This window comes from Trachurus japonicus, chromosome 12, assembly GCF_045865225.1.
Source record: "Trachurus japonicus isolate A0001 chromosome 12, Traja_1.0".
NCBI lineage: Eukaryota > Metazoa > Chordata > Actinopteri > Carangiformes > Carangidae > Trachurus > Trachurus japonicus.
The window spans coordinates 10764182-10789877 of record NC_140918.1 but is presented as its reverse complement, the minus strand read 5'-3'; the positions used below and the strand labels follow the sequence as shown (position 1 = coordinate 10789877).

At 41.3% G+C, this 25696-nt stretch overlaps 1 protein-coding gene across 2 annotated transcripts; it reads left to right on the top strand.

Moving 5' to 3' along the window:
* Positions 1–250: 250 nt before the first annotated feature.
* Positions 251–25657, top strand: LOC146977131 (ceramide transfer protein-like). Of its 2 annotated transcripts, XM_085793116.1 has the most exons (18): positions 251–967; positions 2492–2626; positions 9927–10043; positions 14946–15053; positions 15261–15399; positions 16925–17008; positions 17168–17325; positions 17602–17694; positions 17787–17873; positions 18113–18205; positions 18430–18498; positions 20560–20655; positions 21517–21649; positions 21750–21820; positions 21916–22044; positions 22151–22280; positions 23073–23209; positions 23703–25657. In XM_085793116.1, the coding sequence occupies exons 1-17, from the start codon at positions 854–856 to the stop codon at positions 23198–23200; spliced, it is 1884 nt and encodes a 627-aa protein (XP_085649242.1). In that variant the 5' UTR covers positions 251–853; the 3' UTR covers positions 23201–23209; positions 23703–25657. The 2 variants fall into 2 exon arrangements, with proteins under 2 accessions (XP_085649242.1, XP_085649243.1); XM_085793117.1 differs by lacking the exon at positions 18430–18498.
* The last annotated feature ends 39 nt before the right edge of the window (positions 25658–25696 follow it).

The window sequence follows — 25696 nt, the reverse complement described above, 5'->3', positions numbered from 1 at the left end:
TCCTACAGTACTCCCCCCTTTGCCTGTAACTGTTCTGTATAGTAGTACTCCTTCCTTCAGTCTATTTTCAGGGGCTATAAAGAAGGAGGGGAGGGGGCGGGGCCTTGTTTAGAGGAGAGGATTAGGTGACGTCACACGAGCCAGCGCCCCTGCGCAGCACAGCAGCACACAAGTTGAAACACGCGCTCACTCACCACCACCACCACCCCAGCGCGAGAGGAGAAGAAGCAGCAGCAGCAACACTAGAGACAGACGTCAGTTGAACATGGCGATGAGCTGGAGAGCCAGTCCACGGAGGTAAACAACTGTTGCCCCCCACCACCACCAACCAACCAACCAACCCAACCGCGGCCCGGCCCGGACGTCCGCAGTGTTTTCGCTGGAAAGGGAAGTCGACTACGGATTACCTGTGTGACCCTCTGCCACATATATCCGCGTTTTTTTATGCCACTCTCGGCGACTCAACGTAAAACGCCGTTGAAAAGGGGCGGCAGCAGCAGCAGCGGAGTTGACAGCTCCAGTCCTAACGTTCACCTGGAATGTTTGACCACGGAATGGAATGTGTGTGCCAACCGCTTTTTTAAACTGAACTAACGTTAACGTCAACCACCTAACGGCAAACCTTAACCAACGTCTACGCACGCGGGGCGGCTGGGTTAAGTATCGAGAGCAGCTACAGTATCAGCCAGTCGATGTCAATCAATACATCATGATTCGGTGATTGTTGCTTGCTGGCTTTATATTTTCCTACCTTAGCGTTACATGCGAAGTTCATATCGTTTTTTGTTTTGTTTGTTTTTATTTTTTACTGTCGGTTTGTGAACTGTTTGCCGTTTAAAACGCCAAAAGGAAAATGTCAGACAATCAGAGCTGGAACTCCTCCGGTTCCGAGGAAGATTTAGAGCCGAGAGAGGAAACTGGACATCCCGTCAGTACCGGTGGCCAATGCTGCGGGATCCTCAGTAAGGTAAGTCGTGGTTTTTTTTTCTGTTTTTTTTTTCCCTCTTCCACCAAACTGAATTTCTTCCCTGTATGCTCATCTGTCAGTGTCAGTGCCAAGTGCTAAGGGCATAACTGTCAAGTAGACGCCTGCGTTCATTATTATGGGGGCTTAAACGAGGCAGTCAGGCAGTGAGTGTTATGACAAATCATGGCATGTCTGTTGGAGGTAAAGAGTTATCCAGGATCCTTTACCGTCCCGTCACTGCTACCCAGCTATATTAGCTCAGTAATCCCCGCTGAAGCGATAGGAAAACCCCCTGAAAGCCCAACTGAAACTGAATACTGGGGTGTAGCTGCATTAGCTCGCAAATCTATCAAAAAATAGTTTCTAATCCATCCACTGTGGTAGTTGTGTGTGTGGGTGGGTCGTGTTGACACTTGATCCCAGGTTTTAAATTTAATACTGGTGCTGTGCAAGCATCTGGTGATCACAGCTGATTCCACAATGCTGTTAAATAATTGGGGCAGGTGTTAGTTTTTGCCAAAGGTATATTGTGGTTGGAGACAGATGAGCTAATTTCAAAGATAGTAGGCTATATTATGTACCAGCATGTGGTGCTGAGAGCAAATGTCCAGTGATACTGTGAAACCTGCTTTTAAAAACAACATACAAGTTGTAGTAAAACATCTAGTATAAATAAACCGTGCTTGTTAATTGAGTGCACTGTGTAAACAACAACACTTGAAGCTATCTGTGACCTGTTTGGTAAACAGACAGTTAAGTCTACGGCTAGACAAAAGCCTTGCTAACCTATTTTACCATCTGCCTCTGCTCATTTGGGCAAGACTTTGTTTTGGGCAAACTGACCACAGTTTTAATTTGTTAAGCCCCTGCCTGGCAAGCTAATGTGGTATTAATCTCACTGTAGACTGGTTGTTTCTAAACAGATTGCACGCTGACCTGCTAACCAAGCATATTGTGAGATTAAGCAGATTGGCATCCAGAAGAGCTCACCTGTTGAATCATACTAAACCCTTAACACGTCAGACGTCTTGTGAGGATTAATGAGTATACACCTTACATAAATTCTCACGTGTCCCCCCACTCAGGCTTACCCAGAAGTGTAAGCATCTAAGATCAGGAACATACAGTTTCGTTTCTAGTTTCTGAGTTATCAGATAAATGGGGAACCATTCTCCAGGTTAACAGCCCTTTAATAATGACCAGCTTGGCATTGCTTTTATTATTGTTGATTCAGCTCTGTGGTGGTTGTTTCAGGCTGTGGTTTGTTGCTCTGTTGTACATTAAATTATATTGTAAGATGTCTAATCTGTTTTCTATGTAAATACAGTGCTGACACCTTTCAACACAACATAATCACAAAGTACAGCATATAAACATGCTATTTGAACCAGCATACCAAGAACTAAACTGGTACTCACACCTGGACATACAGTAGTGGTGTTTATGTGAAGATTCCTTTGACACTGTAGAGTTGTTTCTATTTACCTACAGAATTAGTAATATAACGTTGTTTTTTTCTTCCAGTGGACAAACTACATCCACGGCTGGCAGGACCGTTGGGTGGTGCTGAAAAACAACACACTGAGCTACTACAAGTCTCAGGATGAGACCGAGTACGGCTGTCGGGGTTCCCTCTGCCTCAGTAAAGCTATTATTACCGTAAGTAGCTCTTTTCCTGGAGTGTCACTCTTTTGTTCTGTTGACATTTTCAAAAGGTCTTACGAGAGCCGGCAACACTGTTTGTGTAAGAGATCTACATTTGCTAAGAGGGAGGAAACAACATTCTTGCAGTTTTTAAGCCACCCAAAACAGTGCCGTGTAGTACTGCTGTTGCTTTTTTTCGAGACCCAAGAGGATACTTTGTGTGTGTTTATTTAAATTGCAAAGTAGAGTCGCAAACTACTTCTGGGTGTCGTGTCACCTGCAGCTTCAGCTGATTCTCTGTTCTCGGTCATGAGTTGCTTCCGTTTGACCCCTCCACTCGCTAAACCCAGACAACCAGGTGGTGTGTGGTGTTAAGCCATTTTAGTTGCATGTCCACGATGACCACAGTGGGTCTGTTCCCAGCACAATAAATGATATGCTGCTGTGTTGTTTATGAATAGAGGAGGAGCCATACTAAAAGGAAGGATTAGGGCTAATCAATGCTTTCTGACCAAATTATTCTGTTTTTCAAGGTTATTGCTGTGTAAACATTTCAATAATCACATCAGAAATGCGAGAAAACAAGATTAAATTGTTACAAATCAGTTAAGAATGGTTACCATCACTGGCAGGTACATTATCTTGGTAGTCTTTCACCACTGCTCAGGTAGGTACTGTAGTAGTGGTGATTGCAAAGTTAAAGATGCCCCATAGAAGAATTGTATAATACTAATCTTTGTGTATTTATTTAGTCAGAAATCTGTGCATGATTCACTGGATTTCAGCTTTGGCCACACTTTTTCCCCCCACCACTGCGTGCTTCGTTCGAGTCACAAGCGATAACAAAAAGATAAAGGAATTTGCTCCTTCGTAGAAAATCAATTTTTAGTTTGCGTGTTGCACATTACATTCGGTTTGCCTTGCCTGTGGGAACAACTCCACTTGTGTGAATGAGGACCTGAGAAGAACTTTTTCAGCAGCCAGGGCCAAAAATGCTGTGTCATTGTTTGTGCAGTTGATGCAGTGCAGTCTAAACCCTTTAACCCTTTAACCCTTTAATTTGTTCCCATCTTATTAACAAGAAGGTATCATTTTCTAATGCAGTAATGCACCATCAATAGAACAAGTCGTTCACCTGTAGAGTAGATGAGGAGACATTTGTAGAGAGAAGAAAGACAGAGTTTTCTGTTTCTATCCAGACACTCTCTTTCTCTCTTAGCCCCTCACATGTTTTTGGGAATTTTGGCATGTGATATAGAAGATGTGATTCAGATGTTGGGCATCCACCATATGTTTCTCTTACATTCATTAGGAAAGGAATCAGCTCTTTCTTGAATCCATATGTAGGCCTAAGGCTAGAGTCGCTCAATGAGAAACTTTACCCTACATTTTCTCAAACAAAGTGCTGTTAACCTTTACTTTTCTTTTCTCAGAGAACTCCTGATTATATCCCAAGTTCCGCTTGTGGGTAACTGTGCTGTCAGGTGACTCTTCTAGTCACAAAAACAGCATGCTATGTTGTAAGACTGCATCATGAGATTAGTAATGCGGTGCTACTGTATAGGACAAACCACAGCAGCTGTGATAGAAGTAGCAGACATTATATTAAAGCTAACACTCCAGACTTTCAATAATATCCTGTTTTCAAGGATTCAGAAGAACTCTCACATTCAGCTAAGCACAGATAAAATAAATCCAAATGTGTCAACAGTGTTTGAAGCTGCGTGTGCGCACCGTTTCACCTTTCATCGTGTTTCAGTGGAGATTCCAGGTCAGTCATTGACTGAGGCTCAGTCTCTGTCTCTCTCCAAACACGAACAAGGGAAATGAATAGGTTACTGTTCCCAGTCAGCATGAAACAGGCTTTGCTATTAGCTGTATTTATTCAGCTTTATCCATTCCCAGCCTATGTAAATATTAACCTGCATGTGGTGCTCTACTGTAGTTATTTCTCATTCTAATGGAAACATGCCTCAGAAGTCTAGGGCGTAAATAATGAATAGCAACAGCTGGTGATGATCATCAACAGACTTTTTTTTTTCTGAACATTACTGAGCATAAATATTTTCTCTTCTTCAGCAGTATTTCTTTCTTTGAATTCTCCATCTTGTCCTTCCTCCCCGTAGCTCTGACATTTCCTCTGAAGCTAGTTCCAAGACACAGTGTTGTAAGACACCGGTGATGTGTCCAGATATATTTCTTTAGATAGATATAAAGAGAGGCAACAATGAATAGCTGACTCGCACATCCATTGCAACACAGAGATTTGAATATGGCTACAAGATTAGAATCACGTGAAAGAGTTTCCATATTATGACTAACCCCATCAATCCATGTGCAAAGACATGTGCAAATGCAGTATGGGTAAAGCTCAGAGGGAAGTCACTTGTCTTACGTTGCTCTGAGTCACTCACAAATTGCAAACTGTGAGAGGACACAGATTTCTTCATTGTAGAAAAACAGGTTCCAGGAGTCATTTCTCAGAAATTGAAACATTACAAGTAACAGGAGCATCTGTTTGGCCCAGGAAAAGAGAATTGGACAATGAGCTTAAGGGAGTATTCACTCTGTTGGATTGGATTGCATATACACTGGTTGTTTCATTGTGTCCACCACCTCTCTGGATACAATAGCACAGGTAGATCAGCCTCCATAATCCCCAAGGAACTTAATTATACCTGTTGAATTTGATATCATTTAGTGCATCAGCCAACATATCTGTGAGTTCAGATGGATAACACTGGAATTAGTGCTAAGTAACCAGGTTTGCAAATCAACACAAGCTATTCAGCAAGTCAACATTATCTTTGATTGTATTAAATAGAAACTTTAACCCCCTCCAATCTGAAAAATAGTGGTACAGTTGGCTAACCATGACCAATTATCCCCCTATGTGCTATACATTTAGTGTTTCACTGTGAAGTGCATGGTCTATATGTAACTGGATGGTATTTGGGGAAATAATAAGACATTTTACAACATTTAATGCTGCAGCAATGCATCAAAAAAGGCCTACTCACTGACCACATATGATTGATAAGCCCCTTGTTCCCGTTCTATCTGTGACAAAGTCAAAATGGTGTGACAATGTAATAGACACAGTAGCAGTTGCAAGACAAGGCAGCTTTATTTATATGGCGCATTTCATATCAAGGGTATTTTTACTTTCCGATGTTTTCATGAAATTCAAATATGTGATTGTAAGCTCGCCTGTTGGAGCAATTGTACCTACAAACGCTGCTAGCGACCACCGCCATTTTTAGATCTGTGGTCAGTAAATGAGAGCACACTGGCCTACTTGTAAGTCCTTCTCTCACTGGAATCGGCGAGTAGTGCAGACTGCATGTGTAGCAGGTAGTGGAGCTGGATGTGACGACTTGGATTTTCCCTCATCACATCAAAGTGAAACCCTCGAGGTGGTGGAAAAGAGTTCAAGGATTAAGTATGGACCTTATACACACAGACCGTTGGTGGTGTTGACGTAAGGTTTTATGGAAATTGAAAAGTGTCAGCCAGGAAATGAGACTCTTCCTCATAGGATGTGACATCCTCTACACATTTGGGGTCATGAGCAGGGTCCAGGAACACATCCTCCAGCCTGTAGATATGTGTGTGTGTATTTCAAGGACAGAGTGTTGTTCTTGCCCTCGTCGCCCTCGTTGATTTAGTTTCCTTTTTCCTCGCCTTACGCTCTGACCACTTGGTGAGTCAGTGTTTCCTGCTCAAGGGCGATGGGGATCCCGTTTTAGTGTCCAGTCTGCAGAAAGATGTTCTATCTAGGCAACAACAGACCATAGTAGAAAATGTTGCAAGAACAAAACACTGAATGTCCCAGTTTTCCAGAGAGCATAATTATGAGTTTTAAATTTGCACAAATGAGTAATGAAATTCAAGTGAGGTTTTTGAGCAGCTTTGTAGTTTCTCTGTGTTTGCATTGGTTCCAGTAGGTCCGGTTTTAAAGGGAGCTCCCGTCCCTTCACTTTTGGAGATTGTGACTGCAGACACGTACACCAGCTCCAAAGGGGTTGGACGGGAGAGGACAGAAAAGAGAGTCTTTTTGAAGCTTGAGTAGGAAGTTTATGTTTGAAGAGAACAGAGACAGAGAGAAGCTGCTTTGTCTTATCATTTTGATTTTGGCATTCATATCGCTTGATACACAAAACAGCACTGAATAGTTTGTCTCCTCCTCGCTAGCGTGCTCCCCTGCAAGACCGTACAGCTGAAAACTATCCAAAACAAACACGACACACAAATGCTTCTGGAATCAAAGGCTGACACTGACAACGTTGGGCCCTGCAAAAAAATCTGGGCCGTTTGTTAGACATCAGAAAGAGTTGCCGACACACGGAGGCTCCTCACCAGCAGAAATTGGGCAAAGATGACAAAACAATCACCTTAATTAAGAGGAAGATACAAGATCTCTGTTGTGTGACGGTTTAGTTTGTTACAGTACATTGGAGTAGACCAAAACATTACTGCTAAGGTTTGTCATGAATCTTTTTAAGAATTTATCATGAAGCATCACTACCGGTAGGTGCGTTTCCATTACCCCAGAAATGTGCAAAACCTAAATATCGCAAATAAAAAACACTTATTTTGGTTCGAGAACATCACACAACGTATCATTGAACGTAAAGTTCAGACATATCGCCTTTATTTTGCGAAAACCTGTAATGGGAACCCAGCTGTTGTGAGCATGATTTTGATTCCTTTTAAGCCATCAAAGTCATCTAAATATTTTATTTGTCGTGGGATGTAAAGTGCTTTTCTCTATTCGATCTAAAATATCCATTTCTTTGTACCTGTGGAGAGACACAGAGGTATTGAACCGCAGCATTTCTGTGTGTTGATGATCCCATATTATTTCTTCAGCTGTTTATCCATCAACCAACACACAGCCTACATGCGCAAGAAGTCAGACACCCAAAGTAAACACTCTGTATATCTTTAACCGCCCTTTACGTCTGCTTGACTTTCACATAGAACCCACAGGCTGCTGGGATCATTTTCAGCGCGTCATGTCTTCTAGTGAAGTGCAACAAGGCTGCTGCGATGACCTTCCCCTGATGGATTACTGTTTACTGTAGCCTTGGATCCCTGTAAACTTCTGAAACCTGGTGCAGGCTTTCCTTCCTCCACCTCAATATAACCGTGACCTTATCGTCCAGAGGTGGGCGAGAGGAACTCATTTTCTCAATTACCTAGCAACCAAATGACATTAAAATTTCCCCTAGCAGGCAAGATGTATGCAGGAACATCCCACCTGTCTCTATAATATCACGAGGTTGTAGTTCACGAGATTAATACTCCTACTCACTGTAACATTTGTTTAACTGTTGATTTTAAGGTTATATTTGTTGAGATTTGATTTAGTAGTGATAAGTCCAGTCAGTGGGTTGTTGGAGCTTTTTTTTTTTAAACAATGTTTTTATTTATTTATTCTTATTTTGCATGAACATAATCATTTCAAATAGTACTATGAACAATCATTATGATTGGGATATGTGAAGGGGAGGTATGAAACCCAAAAGGGCTTATATGAAAACCTCACCCATGAAGAACATATTCAAAAACCAAATTTGTTACAAGTAAAGACAAGAAAATAAGGAATAATTAAATGATAAGATGATAACGAAAAAATAAGTAGAAAAAAGTTAGCGATTATACAGTGAATATAGGAAAAAAATAAATACGTGAATGAATAATGCAAAACAATAATGATACATGTAATAATGAGAAGAAGAAAAAAAAACATAATAATTAACAACATAATTAGTCTCACATATTAGTGTGTAGTCCTGTGTTGAAGACAAGAGGATGCTGCTGGTCTTCCTTTCTTCTTTTTTTGATTACAAATGCATCAAGCTTGTTTCCTTCCCTGCTCGAGCTTCCTCTTCTTGTCCGTGTGTCTCTGCTGCTGCTGCTGCTGGTGGTGCAGATTTCATGCAAATTGCTGCTGGTAGTTACTTTCAGGGCAGCTGATGTGGAAAGCTTCCAGCATTCATCCTCATGTCGTGCATTACCGACGCCGAGCATCTGGTCTTGGCCTCGGCGCTGTCCAGGTGTCAGGCAGCCGAAGCCAAGTCACACTCCAGCAATGAAACCTCCTTAAAAGCACCGTAGTGGCCCGTTTATTACTCAGCCAGCTCACCAAAGTAATAGGATCCTCGGTAATGGTTTTGGTGCTCAGATCGTCTCTGGGCACAAGCATTCATATTAGACTGCAAGCTTGCAATTGTTAATGCTCGTACGGCCTGTGCCTGGTTTATTGTAGCTTGACACAGTGAATGGGACGTTTTTAGATACTGTAGAAGTGAATAATCAATACGTTATAATTATAATACTTAAACTCACAATACCATACTGATTAATGAAGCCAAACAGTCGATAAGAGGCTTAAATAAACAAACAGCACAGTTGTTTACTGCAACTGCAAATTCCTCCTCAGTGAAAAGAGCCACTGTACAGTACTAGTTCTTGCAGCACTGCAGATTCTCTCCCCCCTCCACTAGTAAAGATTTCATCATAGCCAGACTTTCATTTTAAAGGTCTCTTCTCCTGTGGGTCTAACAATAGTTGGGCACTGAGACTCATTGTAGAAGACCGCACAGGTAAATACCATCGCTGTCACCATCACGCACACAGACACACACACACACAGAGGAACACACACATACTCCCAGTCTTTGGTTACTGGCCATGCCAGCGCAGCAGTCCTACAGCGCTGACAGTACACTGGAGGGCTGTTAGGAATATGCTCCGTGCTGCAAGTTGCCTTAAAAGGCCAGTTATCCGCCACTTCTCCCCCCTGTGGGACAGCGTCTGAAAGGGGAGACTCGCTGTGTCTCTGGTACGCTCTTATCCCTACGAGACTGGGTCTACGATCACGACATTTGACTCGCATCGCTGTGTGACTGCGGCGGATTTGCCATCAAGAGCAGATTGTCGCCCACCATGTAACTAACGCACAGCAGGGAGATTTTAACAGTTTGCTTATTCGGGTTCATTTTAATGGCTATTTACTACATGAATGACCAGCACAGGCATATGTCCCTCTCTGCACTTCCTGTGAAGGAAAGACACTGGCTTTTTTTCTTCTTTTTTTCCCTCTGGTATCACAGCCATATCACAGTTGTCTTGCCAGCTGGCTTCTCAAAAACAGGGCTCGTTTCACAGAATCCTCCAATATCTAATCCTGTCTCAGCTTCTGGCAAAAGTCAAGAGGATTTCAGTCATAATGACTGATACTTGGAACCAACAGTGCACACTCATAAATCTAACCATTTTTCTCTGTGTGTGTGTTTTTTTTTTCCAGCTTCATGCATTTGATGAGTGCCGGCTGGACATAAGCGTAAATGACAGCGTGTGGTATCTAAGAGCACAAGACCCAGAGCACAGACAATACTGGATTGACGCCATTGAGATGCACATGGTAAGTCATGCACACTTGCCATAACACCCGGTAACACCCAAGTATTTGTCACATTTTGCAACAAATGATTATCATCTTGCTATTGTGTGTGTTTCTGTTCTGCCAGAGAGAGGATTATTTCAGTTTGACTTGAAGGACAGTAAATTGTAATGGCAAGTGTGTGTTTGGGTTAACTAGTGAACCAGTGGATCGTTAAAAGATTGTGAAAGAGTTAACCTTGTTAGCATGTTCATATGGTGTTTTTTATAACTGTATCACGGCCAAAATAAGCAATGAGTGAGAGTTTCCAACCGATGACAGTCTCATAAAACCGTCCTGGGATTCATACAAACCGCAGACCTTCCCTGTGAACTTGCTGGGACTCAAGTGGGTGGGGCTCACAGAATAAATCTTAAACGTTGCCAGTACATACACTGACATTTTGTATGTGACAGTGTCTACAACTGCCAGTTACAAGCTGACAAACAAACAACATGGACAAATAAGAGATACTAACTACCACAGTTTAATACGCTTGCTAGTTGAGTCTCTGGTCTTTCCTCCACTCGCCATATTGATACTTGCTGCTCCGACATCCGTGTGAACCCCGGGTAAAGGGCTTTCTCAGCTGGGATGTAAACATAGATGTGCTTCCAGACATTTCAATTTTATGCGGGAAATGGTGTGCATCTTAATTAAGATTCATCAGTCTACGATTCGGTTTGGTGAATCACATCCTCAATTTTCTGTTTCCACACATGGCGTTTTCATTGTTTAACATTAAATAGTCAGATAAATATGATAACTTTTTATTTACATAAAATAAAATAGAAAATATAATTTATACATTTTTTTTCACTTAAATCTTGGCATTGTGCTTTAAAATAAAATAAATCACTCTCTCTGTATGTGAACAACATCATCGTCAATCATCTCGATGCATCTTTGAAACGATCATTTTCGGCACCCCTAGAAAAAACTTTGTTGAGCAAAATATTAATCACTGTAGAATATTTTCACAGAGTTCAATCTGTGTTTGGAGATAAACTTTAATTTGAAATGATTAGCTGCTGCTGGTGCATGAATTATGCAAGGGCTTTTATCACAGGGCTGAGACTTTGCTTTGCTAACCCTGTAAAAGGTTACAACAAGACTTGTCGATAGCTGTTTCGTCAACACAGTGAAAAGATAAACCTGTTTAAATGATTTTTTTTTCTGGGAACGGCCCTGAACGATTAAGGTTAACCTGCCCTGTCCTGGAGGAGAGAGAGTCAGCTAGACCTGGTTTCTCCTGCTGTGTTGTTTACCTTAGATACCGGTACAATGTGAATTTACACAAGGGCTGAAAACAGGCTCGGCCTTTAGGTGCTGTGTGAAGAGCAGTGTAGTGCAGGGAGAGCACAAGTGACACCTGTTATAGACATTCAGTGCATGTGTGTGAAAAGAATAACATGTAACCTGTGCAGCCTAGTGATTATTAGTCATCCCCACATGCGAAAGATTAGGATGGTTTCCAAGTGCATCATATCGTCCTGAGACCCAGCAGTACATTTCTGTACACTGTGGTGCACATCATGTTGTAGCTCATTTCTCTTATACTATGCATGTCACCTTATTAAGTCCTGTTGTTTATTTAAGACGACAACTGGCCCTTTATAACGATATCTTGTGTGGCCTTCCAAACTTCCTGTACAGTATGTCTCTTTTTAAAATGGCTGACATCTCAACAAGCAATGTCAAAGTGAGCTGATATTGACAATTTAAAGCATTTTGAATCCTATATTTTGATTGCTTATTATAAGTAAACCAAATAAAGAATGATTAATCAATGAAAAATATTAATGGATGGACAACAAACCTTTTGTTATGTAGTCAAGCATAGGAGCATAAGATGCAACCTGTTTCTCTATGTGTCTTAAAAGTCTGAATGCTCAGTCTGGAGAAATGTCTAATGATGAAATCACAAAAGTAAATAGTGTAGCTGATTAGAAAAGAATGAAAGGCCCATATTCGACATTATGTGTTATTGTACTTTACTGGATAATTCTAGTCCTTCAATGCACATAATAAGCATCAAAATGTTGCACGTTTTAGACCAATATAGTCCTGTTCTTCACCACCCCAACACTTAATTTGTGTAAAAAACAAAACAAATCAAAATTAGAAAAGAAAAAAAAAATCCCTGGGTCTCTCTCTTCCCTCTTCCATAGCTTTAATCTCCTGAGGCAGAGTTCAATGTTCATCAAAATGCATTTATGATGTCCATAACTTGAATCCTGGGCTCTTCAAGCTCGTCCCAGTCAGCTGCCCTGTGCATACTGACGACACCAGAAATACACATCTTATACGGAAAGAAAAGACGACTGAAATGCACTGGCCAAAGTATAACAACCAGATCTGGAAAGGGCTCGACGAGAGCCTGAAAACATCTCAATCCACCTCCGTCTTCAAGAAGAAACTGAAAGAAAAACTGCCTAATTCATGGCATAGGTTATTGTATCATGTTGTTGCTGGTAAATATCTTTGTGACAATCTTCCCGCTTAGACTCCCACCATCAGCTTTCAGTAGCTTCTTGGGAGACCTTTGGGGCTCCACACAACTGTCTTTTGTATGATCCACATGTCGACACTGTGTGGTGTGCGAAATAAACAAACAAACAGTCTCAGGATATCAAGATATTTTCACGTACTCATTTGTATGTTTGACAACACGATCAAAGGCAGACACAATCAGAGCGACGTTTGTTTGATATAGTTCTGTAATGCAGCCACCACACCTTCAGTCTGTCTCCAGAAACACACGCTGCTCACTTCACTTGTCGAGTGAGTTTGGGAACCCCCCTGCCTCGCCCCTTCTGGCTTCCCTCCCTCCTTCCCTCCCTCCCCCCTCTCTCTCCCTCCCCCGCTCATCCCAGCGCCAGGGAGCCACCGTGACTCAGACGGCGCAGGAGGGGGAGTCAGCCCTGTGCACACAACAACATGCACACCCAGCCATCACCATCCCATCACCATCCCACCCACAATGAGTCACCACTGAAAACTCTGCTTCCTAGAAGGTCCTGCTTCTCTTTGTAACCTACATTACTCAGAGCACTCAGAGGTCCGGCCGAGCGTCTCCAAGGAGACACAACAACACACTAACACTCGAGTCTTCCTGTAGTTTTTTTTTTTGAGACAGCGAAGCATCTGAAAATGAAAACAACACTTGTCTCTAGGATACGGTCGTAATTACAGCAAGCTGTGCTGGACGTGTGACGTGTGCAGTGAGGGTTTTAGTTTTAGTTTTAGCTGAGTTTTGTTTATTTTGCACCATAAAAATCAAGGACTATTACAAAAACAGAAACAAAACAAGAATAGTAAGTGCAGGAGAGGTTAAAAACCCTCAATGGGCTTATACAAAATACTTCCATGAAAAATACACACAAATTCAATAACAACAACAAAATAGAAAGCAATGCAAGTGCCTTTTTATAACAAGAGTCAAAATAAAACAGTCTCAAACTGTCTATTAGTGTAAAATGATTGTGAAGGAGTGGGTGAGCATGTATTTATGATCTAATGATAACAGTCAGGGTGACAGGCTGTCTTATGAAAAGTCTTATCTTTTATTGCTTCACCTCCCTCGTCAAAAATCTAGATTGTGTGTGTGTGTGTGTGTGTGTGTGTGTGTGTGTGTGTACTGAGACGTGAACCATCAGATGCTTACACAACAGTTGCACAGTATTTCTCTGTTGGATGCAGCTGAAGAAGATGTCGGTGTATTATAATAAACAGTTGATATTGATATTGTTTGACAGGACATCCAGCAGCTGATAGGTGCTACTTTCACTAACCCTTTTTTATTTAGTATTTTCTTATTTGTATCTAACACTTGAGCCTCTCCTTGCTTGGATACATTTTGTTTTTCTCCTCTGTCATCAAACAGATTAAGCGGCACAGTCAGACAGCGCTATCTGTTCTGATGAAGTCAGTGGGGTAGGAGTATGTTGGCTAAAGGGCGAACAGCAGTGACAGAAATCCATGTGAACTCAGGCGGAGTTACTCTTGGTCGTTGACCGACAGTAACCCTGAAGCTCTTACAAATGCCTGTCACGTGCGTTTACATGCCCTGCCCCCCTGTGGCCGAAAGTGGGAAGTGTCTCTTAAAGGGGCAACACACACAAACACACACACACACACATATACACAGCTCTACGGGCATGTCAGCGGTCTGTCTACCTCCACCGTCACCCACCGTCTATTCTGAGGACCGGGCTGTTACGTAAAAAGGAAAAGGGGAACAGGTCGGCTTTACAGGAAGTCAGCTGAGTTGTGTTGCCATGGTCACTGGATCTGTGTCAGATGCAGATGTGTTGATGTCACAAATGACTCATCACAACCTTAAGACCAGTGTTATGAAGGTTATCTTTTTTTAGTATATTTTTTTATTCCACTTTGGTTTACAAATTTACTTAACATGTCATTCCAGTAGTACACAAGTGGGTTTTTTCTTCCCTTCCAAATAAATTACCAAAAAAATCATATGAAAAGAGAGAAAGAGAAGGAGAAAATAATGATAAAATAAAGTATATATACTATATGAAGGTTATCTTTTGCTGTTGTTGTAGTTAATAATTGGACTCCTGCAAAATATAAAGAGACATGACAGTATTTGGAAACGTGTGAAACACATACCTGCGTGTTGTGGAGTGATGAGAGCGCTTCAGGTCACAGCTGTCAGGACAGTTTAACTCTGTTTTTTGTTTTCTGTCACTGTGTTTGTTTAATAAGTCGCTGTTAATTGAATCATGGTCTCTTCTTCTGCCGCTCAGCCCGCCGTTTTGATTAAATCTTGGGCTTAAATGAAATAATTGTTTGTTACCACATGGCTGACTTGTTTTCTTTATGTCTTGCTTGTTTTTTTTTTTCTTTCCCCCTTCACAGGCCGATTCTGGCTACGGCTCAGAGTCCAGTCTGCGGAGACATGGCTCCATGCTGTCTCTCACGTCGGCCACCAGCGGCTACTCTGCCACCTCCACATCCTCCTTTAAGGTGAGCTCTCTGCTTCATGTTTACTCTCACTGAAGAAGGCACTGGTTTCACTTCTCCATGTGTACACATAAGGGATATTTGGATATTTTTAGATGTACACACACACACACAAGCGGTTGAATTTTGTCAGCAGATACATACTGGAATGATTTCTTAGTGGTGCAAAGGAAGCTTTTTAACCACTGTGTTGCTTTACTGTTTGCTCAGAAGGGTCACAGCCTGAGGGAGAAGCTGGCAGAGATGGAGACCTTCAGAGATATTTTGTGCAGGCAGGTGGACACACTGCAGAAATACTTTGACAGCTGTTCAGATGCCGTGTCCAAGGACGAGCTGCAGAGAGACAAAAGTAAGAACCTCACGCACCCACGCTCCTATTGATCAGCTCTTGTTTCTCAGTTTCGTCTTCTTAAAGGGGGATTTTTGTTGAATACTTTATTGAAATCGATACTATTTTTTAAACACACCACACTTCAGCTTTCTAGGTTTATTTTTTTTATTGATGTTTTGGTCAGACAAATACAAAGAAATAACTGTTATATTAATACAGTTAACATGAATAAGAATAATATACCAGTCATACCAGTCTTCTTCTTTTTTTCTTTACAAACAGAAAAATAAAATAAAAAGGAGTCTGCAGTCCAGCAACAACATACAAATCAAGCCAGACCTACAACACAAAACATAGATCCACAAAACAAAAAACAAAGCAAAAACACGACACCCTAGCAAGTCTACATAGTATACACATCCTGTATCTGAACCAAATAAGAAGTAAGTAGTGTCATCCTTTCATATCCAGTGTGGGCCCCGTACTTCACTAAATAGATCTTCCCTCCCAGCCACTCGAGCTTTCTAGGTTTATTATTAATCAGAGAAATGATGTTCAAGTAAAACCACTGGAAAAAGGAAGAGAGCAGATCAAAGCATTATTGGTTTCATAGTTAAGACAACATACATAGAAATATTATTATGGATAATGGAGGATCCTTGCACTTATGTACAAGATTGCTTCGATCTCTGCCCTCAAAGCTTTCCCTTTCTTTTTCTTTTTTTTGTTTTCTTCTTGATTTTTTTTTCTTCTCTTTTCTTTTTTCCTTTTAATCTGTGTCCTTGTCTTGTTTTGTATGATTGTTAGTTGTTTGGGGTTTTGTTTGTTGTGTATATATAATGCTTAAATAACGATTTGTATGGACTGAATGGTAATTTTTAAACCAAATCAAATGAATAAAAAGAAGTAAAACCGGTGCATTCAAGGAACCAGAAACAAGAATTGATTACAAACATATGGACTTCTTTTTTCTAAGTTTGCATATTCCAGACACAGACTGTGGAAACATTAGTTGTTTTATAAGAAACATGTACTGTGTGTTGTGAGGAATGTGCTTGTGTGCGTGTGATGAGACTCAGAAAGCAGTCATTCTCCAGGCCGCTCTCTCTCTCCCTTGGCTGGCTGAACATTTGTTCATGGCAGCCTGCGCTGTGTGTCTGTGGATGACCACACTGAATGAAGCCCTGCTTTTGTTCTCCTCCTCACCTCCCTCTCTCTGCCCCTCGCTCTCCCCTTCCTATCTCACCCTCTCTCTATTCTGAAGATGAAACCAGACCATTGTCATGTTGTCCAGCACAGCAGAGTTCTGTCAGTCTGATGGTGCACTCACTGTGTGTGTGTGTGTTTGTGTGTGTGTGTGTGTGGTGTAGTTTGAGTTGTGAATGGGCCACAGGGCGCTACCCTGTCCTGGAGCCCTGCTGGACTCTCAGTAGGGTCCTTTAAGATTTGGCCTGTGTGCACTAACTACCTGTTAGTTGTTTTTGTGTCTGTTTTCCCTCTTGACTTCTAACATTTGTGTTTCTTTTTACTATTATTATTTTAGTTGTTGAGGATGATGAAGATGACTTCCCCAACACCCGGCCTAATGGAGACTTTCTGCACAACAACAATGGCAGCAAAGAAAAATGTGAGTAGTGATGAATTCTTCCTTAAACCCCTGAAAAAACTTGGTTATTTCTATGTAAAATAAAAAAAAATGTTCAGAACTAAACAAACACCAATCAAAGCTGTACGATTTAAAAGAAAAAACATTTAATGTGGTTCCTCCGCTTGTCTTTTTGTGTAGTGTTCCAGTCCTTGAGTCCCAAAGGAATCAATGGCATAGACTTTAAGGGTGAAGCCATCACATTCAAGGCCACCACAGCCGGGATCCTGGCTACTCTGTCCCACTGTATCGACCTCATGGTGAAGAGAGAGGACAGCTGGCAAAAGAGACTGGACAAGGTGTGTAACATTTCTGCAACGTCCAGATAAACCTGTTTTATCAATTATTTAAACAACAACTCTCCATATTTTAATAAGAAACCTCCATGAAATATTTTGACAGTGATTGTTTTTATTCATTTAATGATATCAGTTCAGAAAAATGAGAATGTAGAGAATGTGGTAGAGAAGGATACTGTGGGATCTGGTGCTCGATCAGCAAACTGTCCACACTGTGTCTTTCTGCTGTCCCACTCTTGTGGCTGTGGATTGATTTTTGGATGCTTGTGTGCGTAGGAGATGGAGAAGAGGCGAAGAATAGAGGAAAGCTACAAATCGGCTCTCAACGAGTTGAAGAAAAAGTCTCACTTCGGGGGTCCAGATTACGAGGTGAAGTAATTTGTAAACAACACAACATGAACATGAACTTTGGCCTGTTTAAGACGCTGTGGTGTAACGCTCGCTCTGCGCTCTGGTCACAGGAGGGTCCAAACAGCCTCATCAACGAGGACGAGTTCTTTGATGCAGTCGAAGCTGCTCTCGACAGACAAGACAAAATTGAAGAACAGGTGAATATGAACTTGAGTAGTGTTGATTGGAAAAGTGTGGACTGTTTAATCTTAAATTGTGGAAAGAATATATATATATATTTTTTATTCTGTATACAAAATCTGGAAATGGATGAATCAGGAAGGACACAATCCTGTTTTTCCAAATAAAGATTGAATAAAACAAACAAACAAAAAAAATATCTGTATCTTTTTTTGTGTCAAGTGTGATTAAACGGTTTGTGTCTGTGTGTTTCCAGTCTCAGACGGAGAAGACCCGGATACAGAGGTCCAGCCCCGTTCCCCTGGGAGACGTCTACTCCAGTCCCAGCTCACATCGCTTCTCTGACAAGGTATTTACATCCTTCACTTCCTCACTTCACTGCACCAGCTCCTCTCATCACTCCACCTGCTCCACCTACATTTCTGCTACTTCCTCTTTTTCTTCTTTTTCTCATTTCACATGTTTCATTTCTTTTACATCTCACTTCACTTTTGCAAAAAAAAAAAAAAAAACCTTGACTCTTCCTCTCCTTCATTTTATGTGTCCATCATCATCATTTCATCCTCCCCGTAGCCTCATAGTCAGCCCCCCCCTCCTCTGATAGTCAGTGCTCCTCATGATGTCCACAGATTCAGCGCAGAGGTAACTCACTGCCCAGCCCCAGCCAGTCACCGCTGCCCTCCCCCTGTGTTTCACCTGTAAAGACTAGGGATGTCACGATTACTTGTTTTCACAGTTAATTAGTTGTAAAGGTTCCTAAATACCTAAATACTTTGCAAAAAAGATTATGTTGTTACCACGAGGCAGATCAGTGCAACACGCACAAAACAAAAACAAAGTTACACAACAACTACGTGTTACCACGTGTGTAACTTTGTCTTGCAGAACACAGAGATGCCTGAGTGGTAAAGTTTGGCAGAGGAAAACGTATTCCCTCCAAATAAACGTATTATTGTAAGTCGATAACGACTCACCAGCCTGTAAAACATGCTGTGAAAAATTAGCAGCCAAAGGAGGAAATAAGTCTTAATATGTATCACCACCTGCAGGATACCCACCTGGCAAATGCACAGTTAAATAACGTTAATGTCAGTTTACCTAACGTAACAATGAATTGGTAGGAATTAAAATGTTATGTCTTTTGTAATAGGAAAAAAAAGTGATTAAGATAAACTTAAACATGACTTCAGTATTTCAAACATTTGGTCAAGTGGTCATATATTAATTACATTTTAACTATATTTGATTATACACATTAATTAATGAATAATAATAGTAATACCATGATTATTTCTCACAATAATAAAGAACATCTATGATCGAGACATCCCTAGTAAAGACTAAACACCACGTCTGCATGAATCTCCAGTAACTGCAGAAGCTCATTGAAGAAAACTGACTGAAGCAGCATGAAGCATGAGCTCATGTTTAATCTGTGTGTTGTGAAATAATGATTGTTCGTGTTCTTAAGACAATGTGCAACATAAAAGTTTAGATATGAGCTGTGTCCAAACTCAGAGGCTGCACTCTGGTTGCATTTGTTTTGATCACATGCAGCGTCTGAACTGTGACACAGCTACAAGTGTGTTGCTTTTTTTTTTTTTTTTTCAGTCACATTTTATTTATTTTTTTCTTCAAGCTAAAACAAAAAAGGTCTGGTTTTCATCAGGGAAACTTAACTCTTGTTTAGTTTAGTTTAGTTTAATAAGTTTATTTGTATCAGGGACAATATACAAAATAACATTAGTCTCGAGATGAGAAGAGATGCCTTGTACCGGATTTAGCTTACTAGCTACTTTCCATCCGTAGTCCCTGGGCAGGTGAATAAGAACAATAGAAATGTAAGAATTATCAATTTACATAGCGTTCTAAACATCCATACACATATGCATATACACCCTCTCACACATCACAAACACTCAGGACATAGGCCTATTTCATATCAGTTAACAAAACATAGAGTTATTAAAATACTTTACACTTTGCCAAGGTTAAAAATAATTTAGGCTCATGATTAATGCTGACATGACTGATTTCTTAGGATCTATTGTTTGACTTCCCGGGAGAAAACATTGAAGTCTGTACAAAGTTTCAGATTAGTTGGAAGATTGTTCCATGATTTGACAGATTTAAAAGAAAAGGCAGATTGAGCAAAGGCAGAGCTACGCTTAGGAATATTACAATCTCCACTTGAGACAGATCTTAAAGCTCTGGTGGAGTGCTCAGAGCAGAGTTGTTTTGTTGATTGATTTTTATTTTTCCTGAGGATGGTCATTTCCTTTGATGTCTGTCTCATCACAGTTAGTAAAGTAGAGACTGTTTGAACAAAGCAACTCAGTCACTGGAAGTAACAGCAGCACAATGATCCATCCACAGGCCTGGGCACTGTCATGTCCCAGTCCGTTTGCAGCCTGCATGGGTTTGTGTGGTTCGTGCCTTCTGTGTTACTGTTGCTCTGTGTTCTGGGGGGCGACTGTTGGATGCAGCCTGTTACTTTACTCCTTCAGTGACATTAACGTAGATCACAGGCAGAGATACGAGCCGCCAGACGTGTGTTTGATTTGTTGTTGTCCTCGTCCGGTTCAATGTGCACGTCGACTCCATCCTGCTGTGGTGAATATCTGCCGACCTTTTCAAGTTGTTTATTACATAATCGATGTGACCGCCCTGTTGTGTTGTGTCCCTGGTCCTGTTGTTTTATAGGTGGAGGAGATGGTGCAGACCCACATGACCTACTCCCTGCAGGACGTCGGTGGAGACGCCAACTGGCAGCTGGTCGTAGAAGAGGGAGAGATGAAGGTAAGGTGTAGATATCACTCACTCTGGACCGTAGTCTACTAGATTTGCTGTAAATTCTCAAACAGATGCCGGGTCTGTACAAGTACAATACAATTTGATGTTCCACAAATCCATAATTACTTTCAGATCAACACTTTTCATGATTGGAAAGGAGCAGTAAGAAGAATATAATCCTTATTCATGTCTGCCCCTCACTTAAACTCAAAGGATCTCTGTCACTTCCAGTCACCTACACGTTCATCTACACACTTGATTACATCAAACAAACAAAACAAGTTAATTTACAAGACCAAGACAACTCTAAATTAAACATCCAGTCAAATTTCCAATTCATATTTTCTAATTTGTTTCTCTTTATAAATTTTTTAAAATGAAAAATATCTGTTCAACCCTTCAAATCGTTATGTTGAGAATTCAAAAGTTTTACTCCAACACTAAAAGAACACATTTGTTTTAAGGCCAAAAAAAAAGGTTATTAGTATATGTCTTCAACCCGTTAAGAACTCCAACCCATGGAAAGAGCCAGAGCCTGTGTACAGTCTATGGTTGAACATTTACGGTAACTTCTAAATGAATGTGTGCTCTGGATCCGGCTCTTTCCTTCTCTTACCCTTTTAAACAGTGAGAACAGAAGTTTTTTGATTATATTATATATTTTCCATCTTTACTGAGTATAAGATTTGTTCAAAATCAAATAAACGCCTGTCTCTAATATAAGCCCGGTCAGTTCGGCAGTTGAAGCAAATAAAAGCCTGGGCCTCTATTTGAGAATTTATGGTTTACGAGTTCTCCTTTTGGAAATGTGGTGGTGGACTGTTTGGCTCAGATTCGGCGTGTGTGTGTGTGTTTGTGTGTGTGTAGGTTTACAGGAGAGAGGTGGAGGAAAATGGGATTGTTCTGGACCCGCTGAAGGCCACCCACTCAGTGAAGGGGGTGACCGGTCACGAAGTCTGCCACTACTTCTGGGACACGGCCTATCGCAACGACTGGGAGAGTAAGTCCCTCCTTGTTTAACTTGAACTCAGAGCGACTTCAGAAACCGTTCTCTGTTAAAATACCTCAATGTAATCCTCCGTGTCCTCTGCCTCCTCTAGCCACCATCGAAAACTTCAACGTTGTGGAGTCGTTGTCAGAAAACGCAGCTATTGTCTATCAAACCCACAAGGTAAGAGCCACGAGATCAGACGCAATCACCGCTCAGTCAGCAGCAGCATCAGTGAAACGTATCGACTCGTTCTAATCCCCTTTTGTACCAAACAGAGGGTGTGGCCTGCGTCTCAGCGGGACGTGCTCTACCTGTCCGCCATGAGGAAGATCCTGGCCAACAACGAGAACGACCCAGACACCTGGCTGGTCTGCAACTTCTCTGTGGATCACGACGACGCACAGGTGAGCCGTCGGTCCTCACGTCCGGTCAGATCCACTCCCGACACCAGGCCGACACAGTTATTTTTATCATTTTTTTCCTCATTCTACGTCCCGTCTCGTCCCGCAGCCGACCAACAAGTGTGTCAGAGCCAAAATCAACATCGGCATGATCTGCCAGACCCTGGTCAGTCCACCGGAGGGAGATAAAGAGATCAGCAGAGACAACATCCTGTGTAAAATCACCTATGTCGCAAATGGTGAGTGTGTGCGTCTGAAGCCAAAAAGCACAGAGTGTGTGTGTGTGTGTGTGTGTGTGTGTGTGGGTGGGTGTTAGGAGGCATTAAAAGTCTTAAATGTAATTTACAAAAGATTTTGCCGCTGTCAGCAGCAGACAGCCGACACAAGACGGTAAACACCCAGAAACTAAACCGGGATTCTCCAGACTGAGGCTGTTTGATCAGACCTGTAGAAAACACTGTGTTGACTATTGGCTAAGAACTTGGGTGGTGAACGCTAACACCCTCCCTGCTGCTCAGATCACATGACGTCTTCGAAGCGCCGTAAAAAAACTAAACTAGAGCGTCTTGAGCGCTGCCGTCAACTTCAGTCGAAAATGCAGTTTTGAAACTCTCTCCTAGTTTTTATTTGACTTTGATAGATATATGATAGTTTTAATTTGATAGTATAAAATATATTTATCCGGGGGATGGGATGGGAGGGGCAGGCGTTGCATTTTCTTCCATATATTGGGGGAAGAGTGGTCGAATCAGCTGATGAATGTTCCAGAAAAATCTGACGTGGGGTTTTTTTGTTTGTTTTTTTCAGTTCGGATTTGATGATTTTTGTGTATTTTTGGCCGCAGTGTGTGAATAAAGTAGCTTAAAGTGAAAAAATAGATGAAGTTGTGCTGAAAACAAGATACAAAGCATGAGCATGTTAAACATTTTTATGGTGTGTGTGTGTGTGCATATATATATAAAGGCAAAATCTAAAGTGTTCAAAAACAAAATGTTCACCTTTTTTGTGTGTGTGTGTGCGTGTGTGTGCAGTAAATCCTGGAGGTTGGGCTCCTGCCTCCGTGCTCAGGGCCGTGGCGAAGAGAGAATACCCCAAGTTCCTCAAGCGCTTCACCTCCTACGTCCAGGAGAAAACCGACGGCAAACCCATCCTGTTCTAAAGCTCCCAGGTAACACCAGGCACCGGAGTACCACGGAGTATCAGGGCCACATTGAGAAAAGCAAATGTTCACAGACTTCGAGAATAAAGTTATAGTTTTACAAGAATAAAGCGTCAATTTCCTCCAAATCCGCCTGTTTTTTTTTCTGCGGAATAGATGCATTTTTTTGCATATTAAGTTCTGATACGGATGACAATGTGGTGCTGATGTGCCAAAAGATTAAGTATCTCCTTGTTTGTGAAACCTACCTCACAAAATGCTCCACGGCCTCATTTTAACAACTTCCCTCCTCTAAAACAACAGGTTATAATATTGTGACTTTATTATCGTAAAGTTCTGAATTTTTTCTCGTAAAACTATGACTTCTTTCTCGTAGTCTGTGAAAAAAAAATCTCAGTGTAGCCCTAATACTCCATGGTACCAGAGTTCACTCATCTTTTTGTTTTTTCATGCGTCATCTGTGAATATTTCCTCAGTAAATCTAAATCTTCCGTCTCCACAGCGCTGAGACACAAGGACAGAAGAATCCCCCGTGAAGCTCCGACGACCCCGTTCCCTTCAGACTGACGCCTGCTCTGCCGCCCTCACAGGGAGTTTCTCCTCCCCGGCTCTCGCCTACAAGTTTAGATCCAGTAGGGGAGGATGGGTAATAATGTCGCCATCTGGTGGCTGCAAATCAAACACCTGTGAGACAACCTTTAATCCCCCTGAGATATCACTTTCAATTGAACTGAACCCTGACATCATAATGTAGCATAAATAGCAGTTATCCTACCTACCACATGTTTCCTTCCCATCATGATGGTTTAATTGATAAAATAGTAAATAGCTGTTCTTCTAAATCTAAAGGACATTCAGAGTCTCCTGAGTGATTGCACCCAGCAGCTGGCCGTTACCTTCCCTCCCACATGTTGCAGTGGCAGCAGCTGATTCCATCTTTTCCCTTTTCACCGACTTGTAAGAGTAGCCGTCATGTCAGGTCGTGTCTATTTTCTGACAGATATATATTAATATTTAAATGTATGTATGTTCTATAAGAGGTTTGTAAAGATAAACGAAAAAGGTCTTCGCTAATAGATACAAATATTTAGTTTCTATTTTGTGTTGATTTTTCATATTTTTCCTAATTAGTCATTTCCCAGCTTTCTTTTTTGAAGCTGCTAACTTTTGTGAGTAAAACAACACGATCGATTGATTTGAGATGATTCTCATCTCGGCCGTATTAAGTCCAGAGGGCTGTCGTGAACCCATGACCCCTATGAAATAAGACTTGACCTCTCTGACCCCGTCTCTCTAATGAAAACACCTCAGGTTGGTGCCGATGGAGCGGCGGGGGGACAAGAGTTTTTTCTTATATATTTAATGTACAAAAAACAGAGTTCATGTACATTATTTGCTCAGCTTTGTATTTGTGTCATATTTGTTAATATGTTCCAGTGTCATAGCAGCACATCCTGTATTTTGAATGTTAAATAATGTAAATAGTGTCGCTAACATTTTCACTGAGAGTCCGCAAAGCATTTTTTGTGACTGAGTCGAGCCCAAATGCCTTAGTTTAACGAGAAGATGTAGCTTCGGGTGGGAGCAAGGTGTTGTCATCGTTGTCGCACCGATAAAATCAATATAGTGAAGTGCCTCGTGGCTGGAATCCCCAAATTATTGTCCTTCCTTCATTTGGAGTCCATTTCAAATTTGTGTCCTACCAGACATTACTGAGGGCTAGCAGGATCTGTGTTTTGTTTTTTTTTACCAGTCTTGTTGCTATGAAAACATCAGACTGATTTAAATTAAACTGCAGTATTCCCACCTCAGCCTCCCCATCAGTATTTCACATTTACTGCACATTGACATGGTCGAGTCATGTGGTCTTTGTAATTTCTGTCTAAAAATTAAAAATGATGCTGAGACAAAGTCCAGAGTTGATATTTACAGGAGCTATTGCTATAAAAATCCAAAGCTATCCAATTGATTTTTATAGAAATACTCAGAAAAACGTCGTAATACATTTCTTTCAGAGTAAAAAAAAAACAACAACTCTGGACTCTGGATCTTTTTATAAGACAAACATTTTAAAACTTCTATTTCACACATTTCAGTCTCGGGTCAGGTCGATGACAACAGATTTGTAGCAGTCGCCAGTCTTCACTCTTCCGCCTTTTTTGATTTTAGAGCTTCTAGCTGAACGATGTGGGTGAGAGAGGAAGTGAAGCCAGATGAAACTCAGCCCTAAAGCTAAGTGGAGAGACGCCGGCTGAAGCTCTTTCACCCCAAAAAGCATTTGTTTGATAACAAGTTAAGCAGGTTGTTCAAAGTGAATGTAATCAGAAACGAAACACTTTTTTTTTTTTTGCTTTTTGCTTTCTTTCTTTTGTAAATAATCAGTTCGTACTAATGTAACTGTGACATCATGGCACCTCTGCCCTGTTTTAAAGAGAAATAAATACGTCTATCCTCCCACTTCTCTGTGTTTGGAGTCAGTTCATGTTACACAAAGAC

What these genes read in the sequence shown, in the direction of transcription:
- LOC146977131 (XM_085793116.1), top strand. Translation starts at nt 854, where the DNA reads ATGTCAGACAATCAGAGCTGGAACTCCTCCGGTTCCGAGGAAGATTTA. An exon ending in TCAGTAAAGCTATTATTACC is followed by an intron (nt 2,627 to 9,926) that starts GTAAGTAGCTCT and finishes TTTTTTTTCCAG; the next exon opens with CTTCATGCATTTGATGAGTG. An exon ending in GGCAAAAGAGACTGGACAAG is followed by an intron (nt 17,326 to 17,601) that starts GTGTGTAACATT and finishes TTGTGTGCGTAG; the next exon opens with GAGATGGAGAAGAGGCGAAG.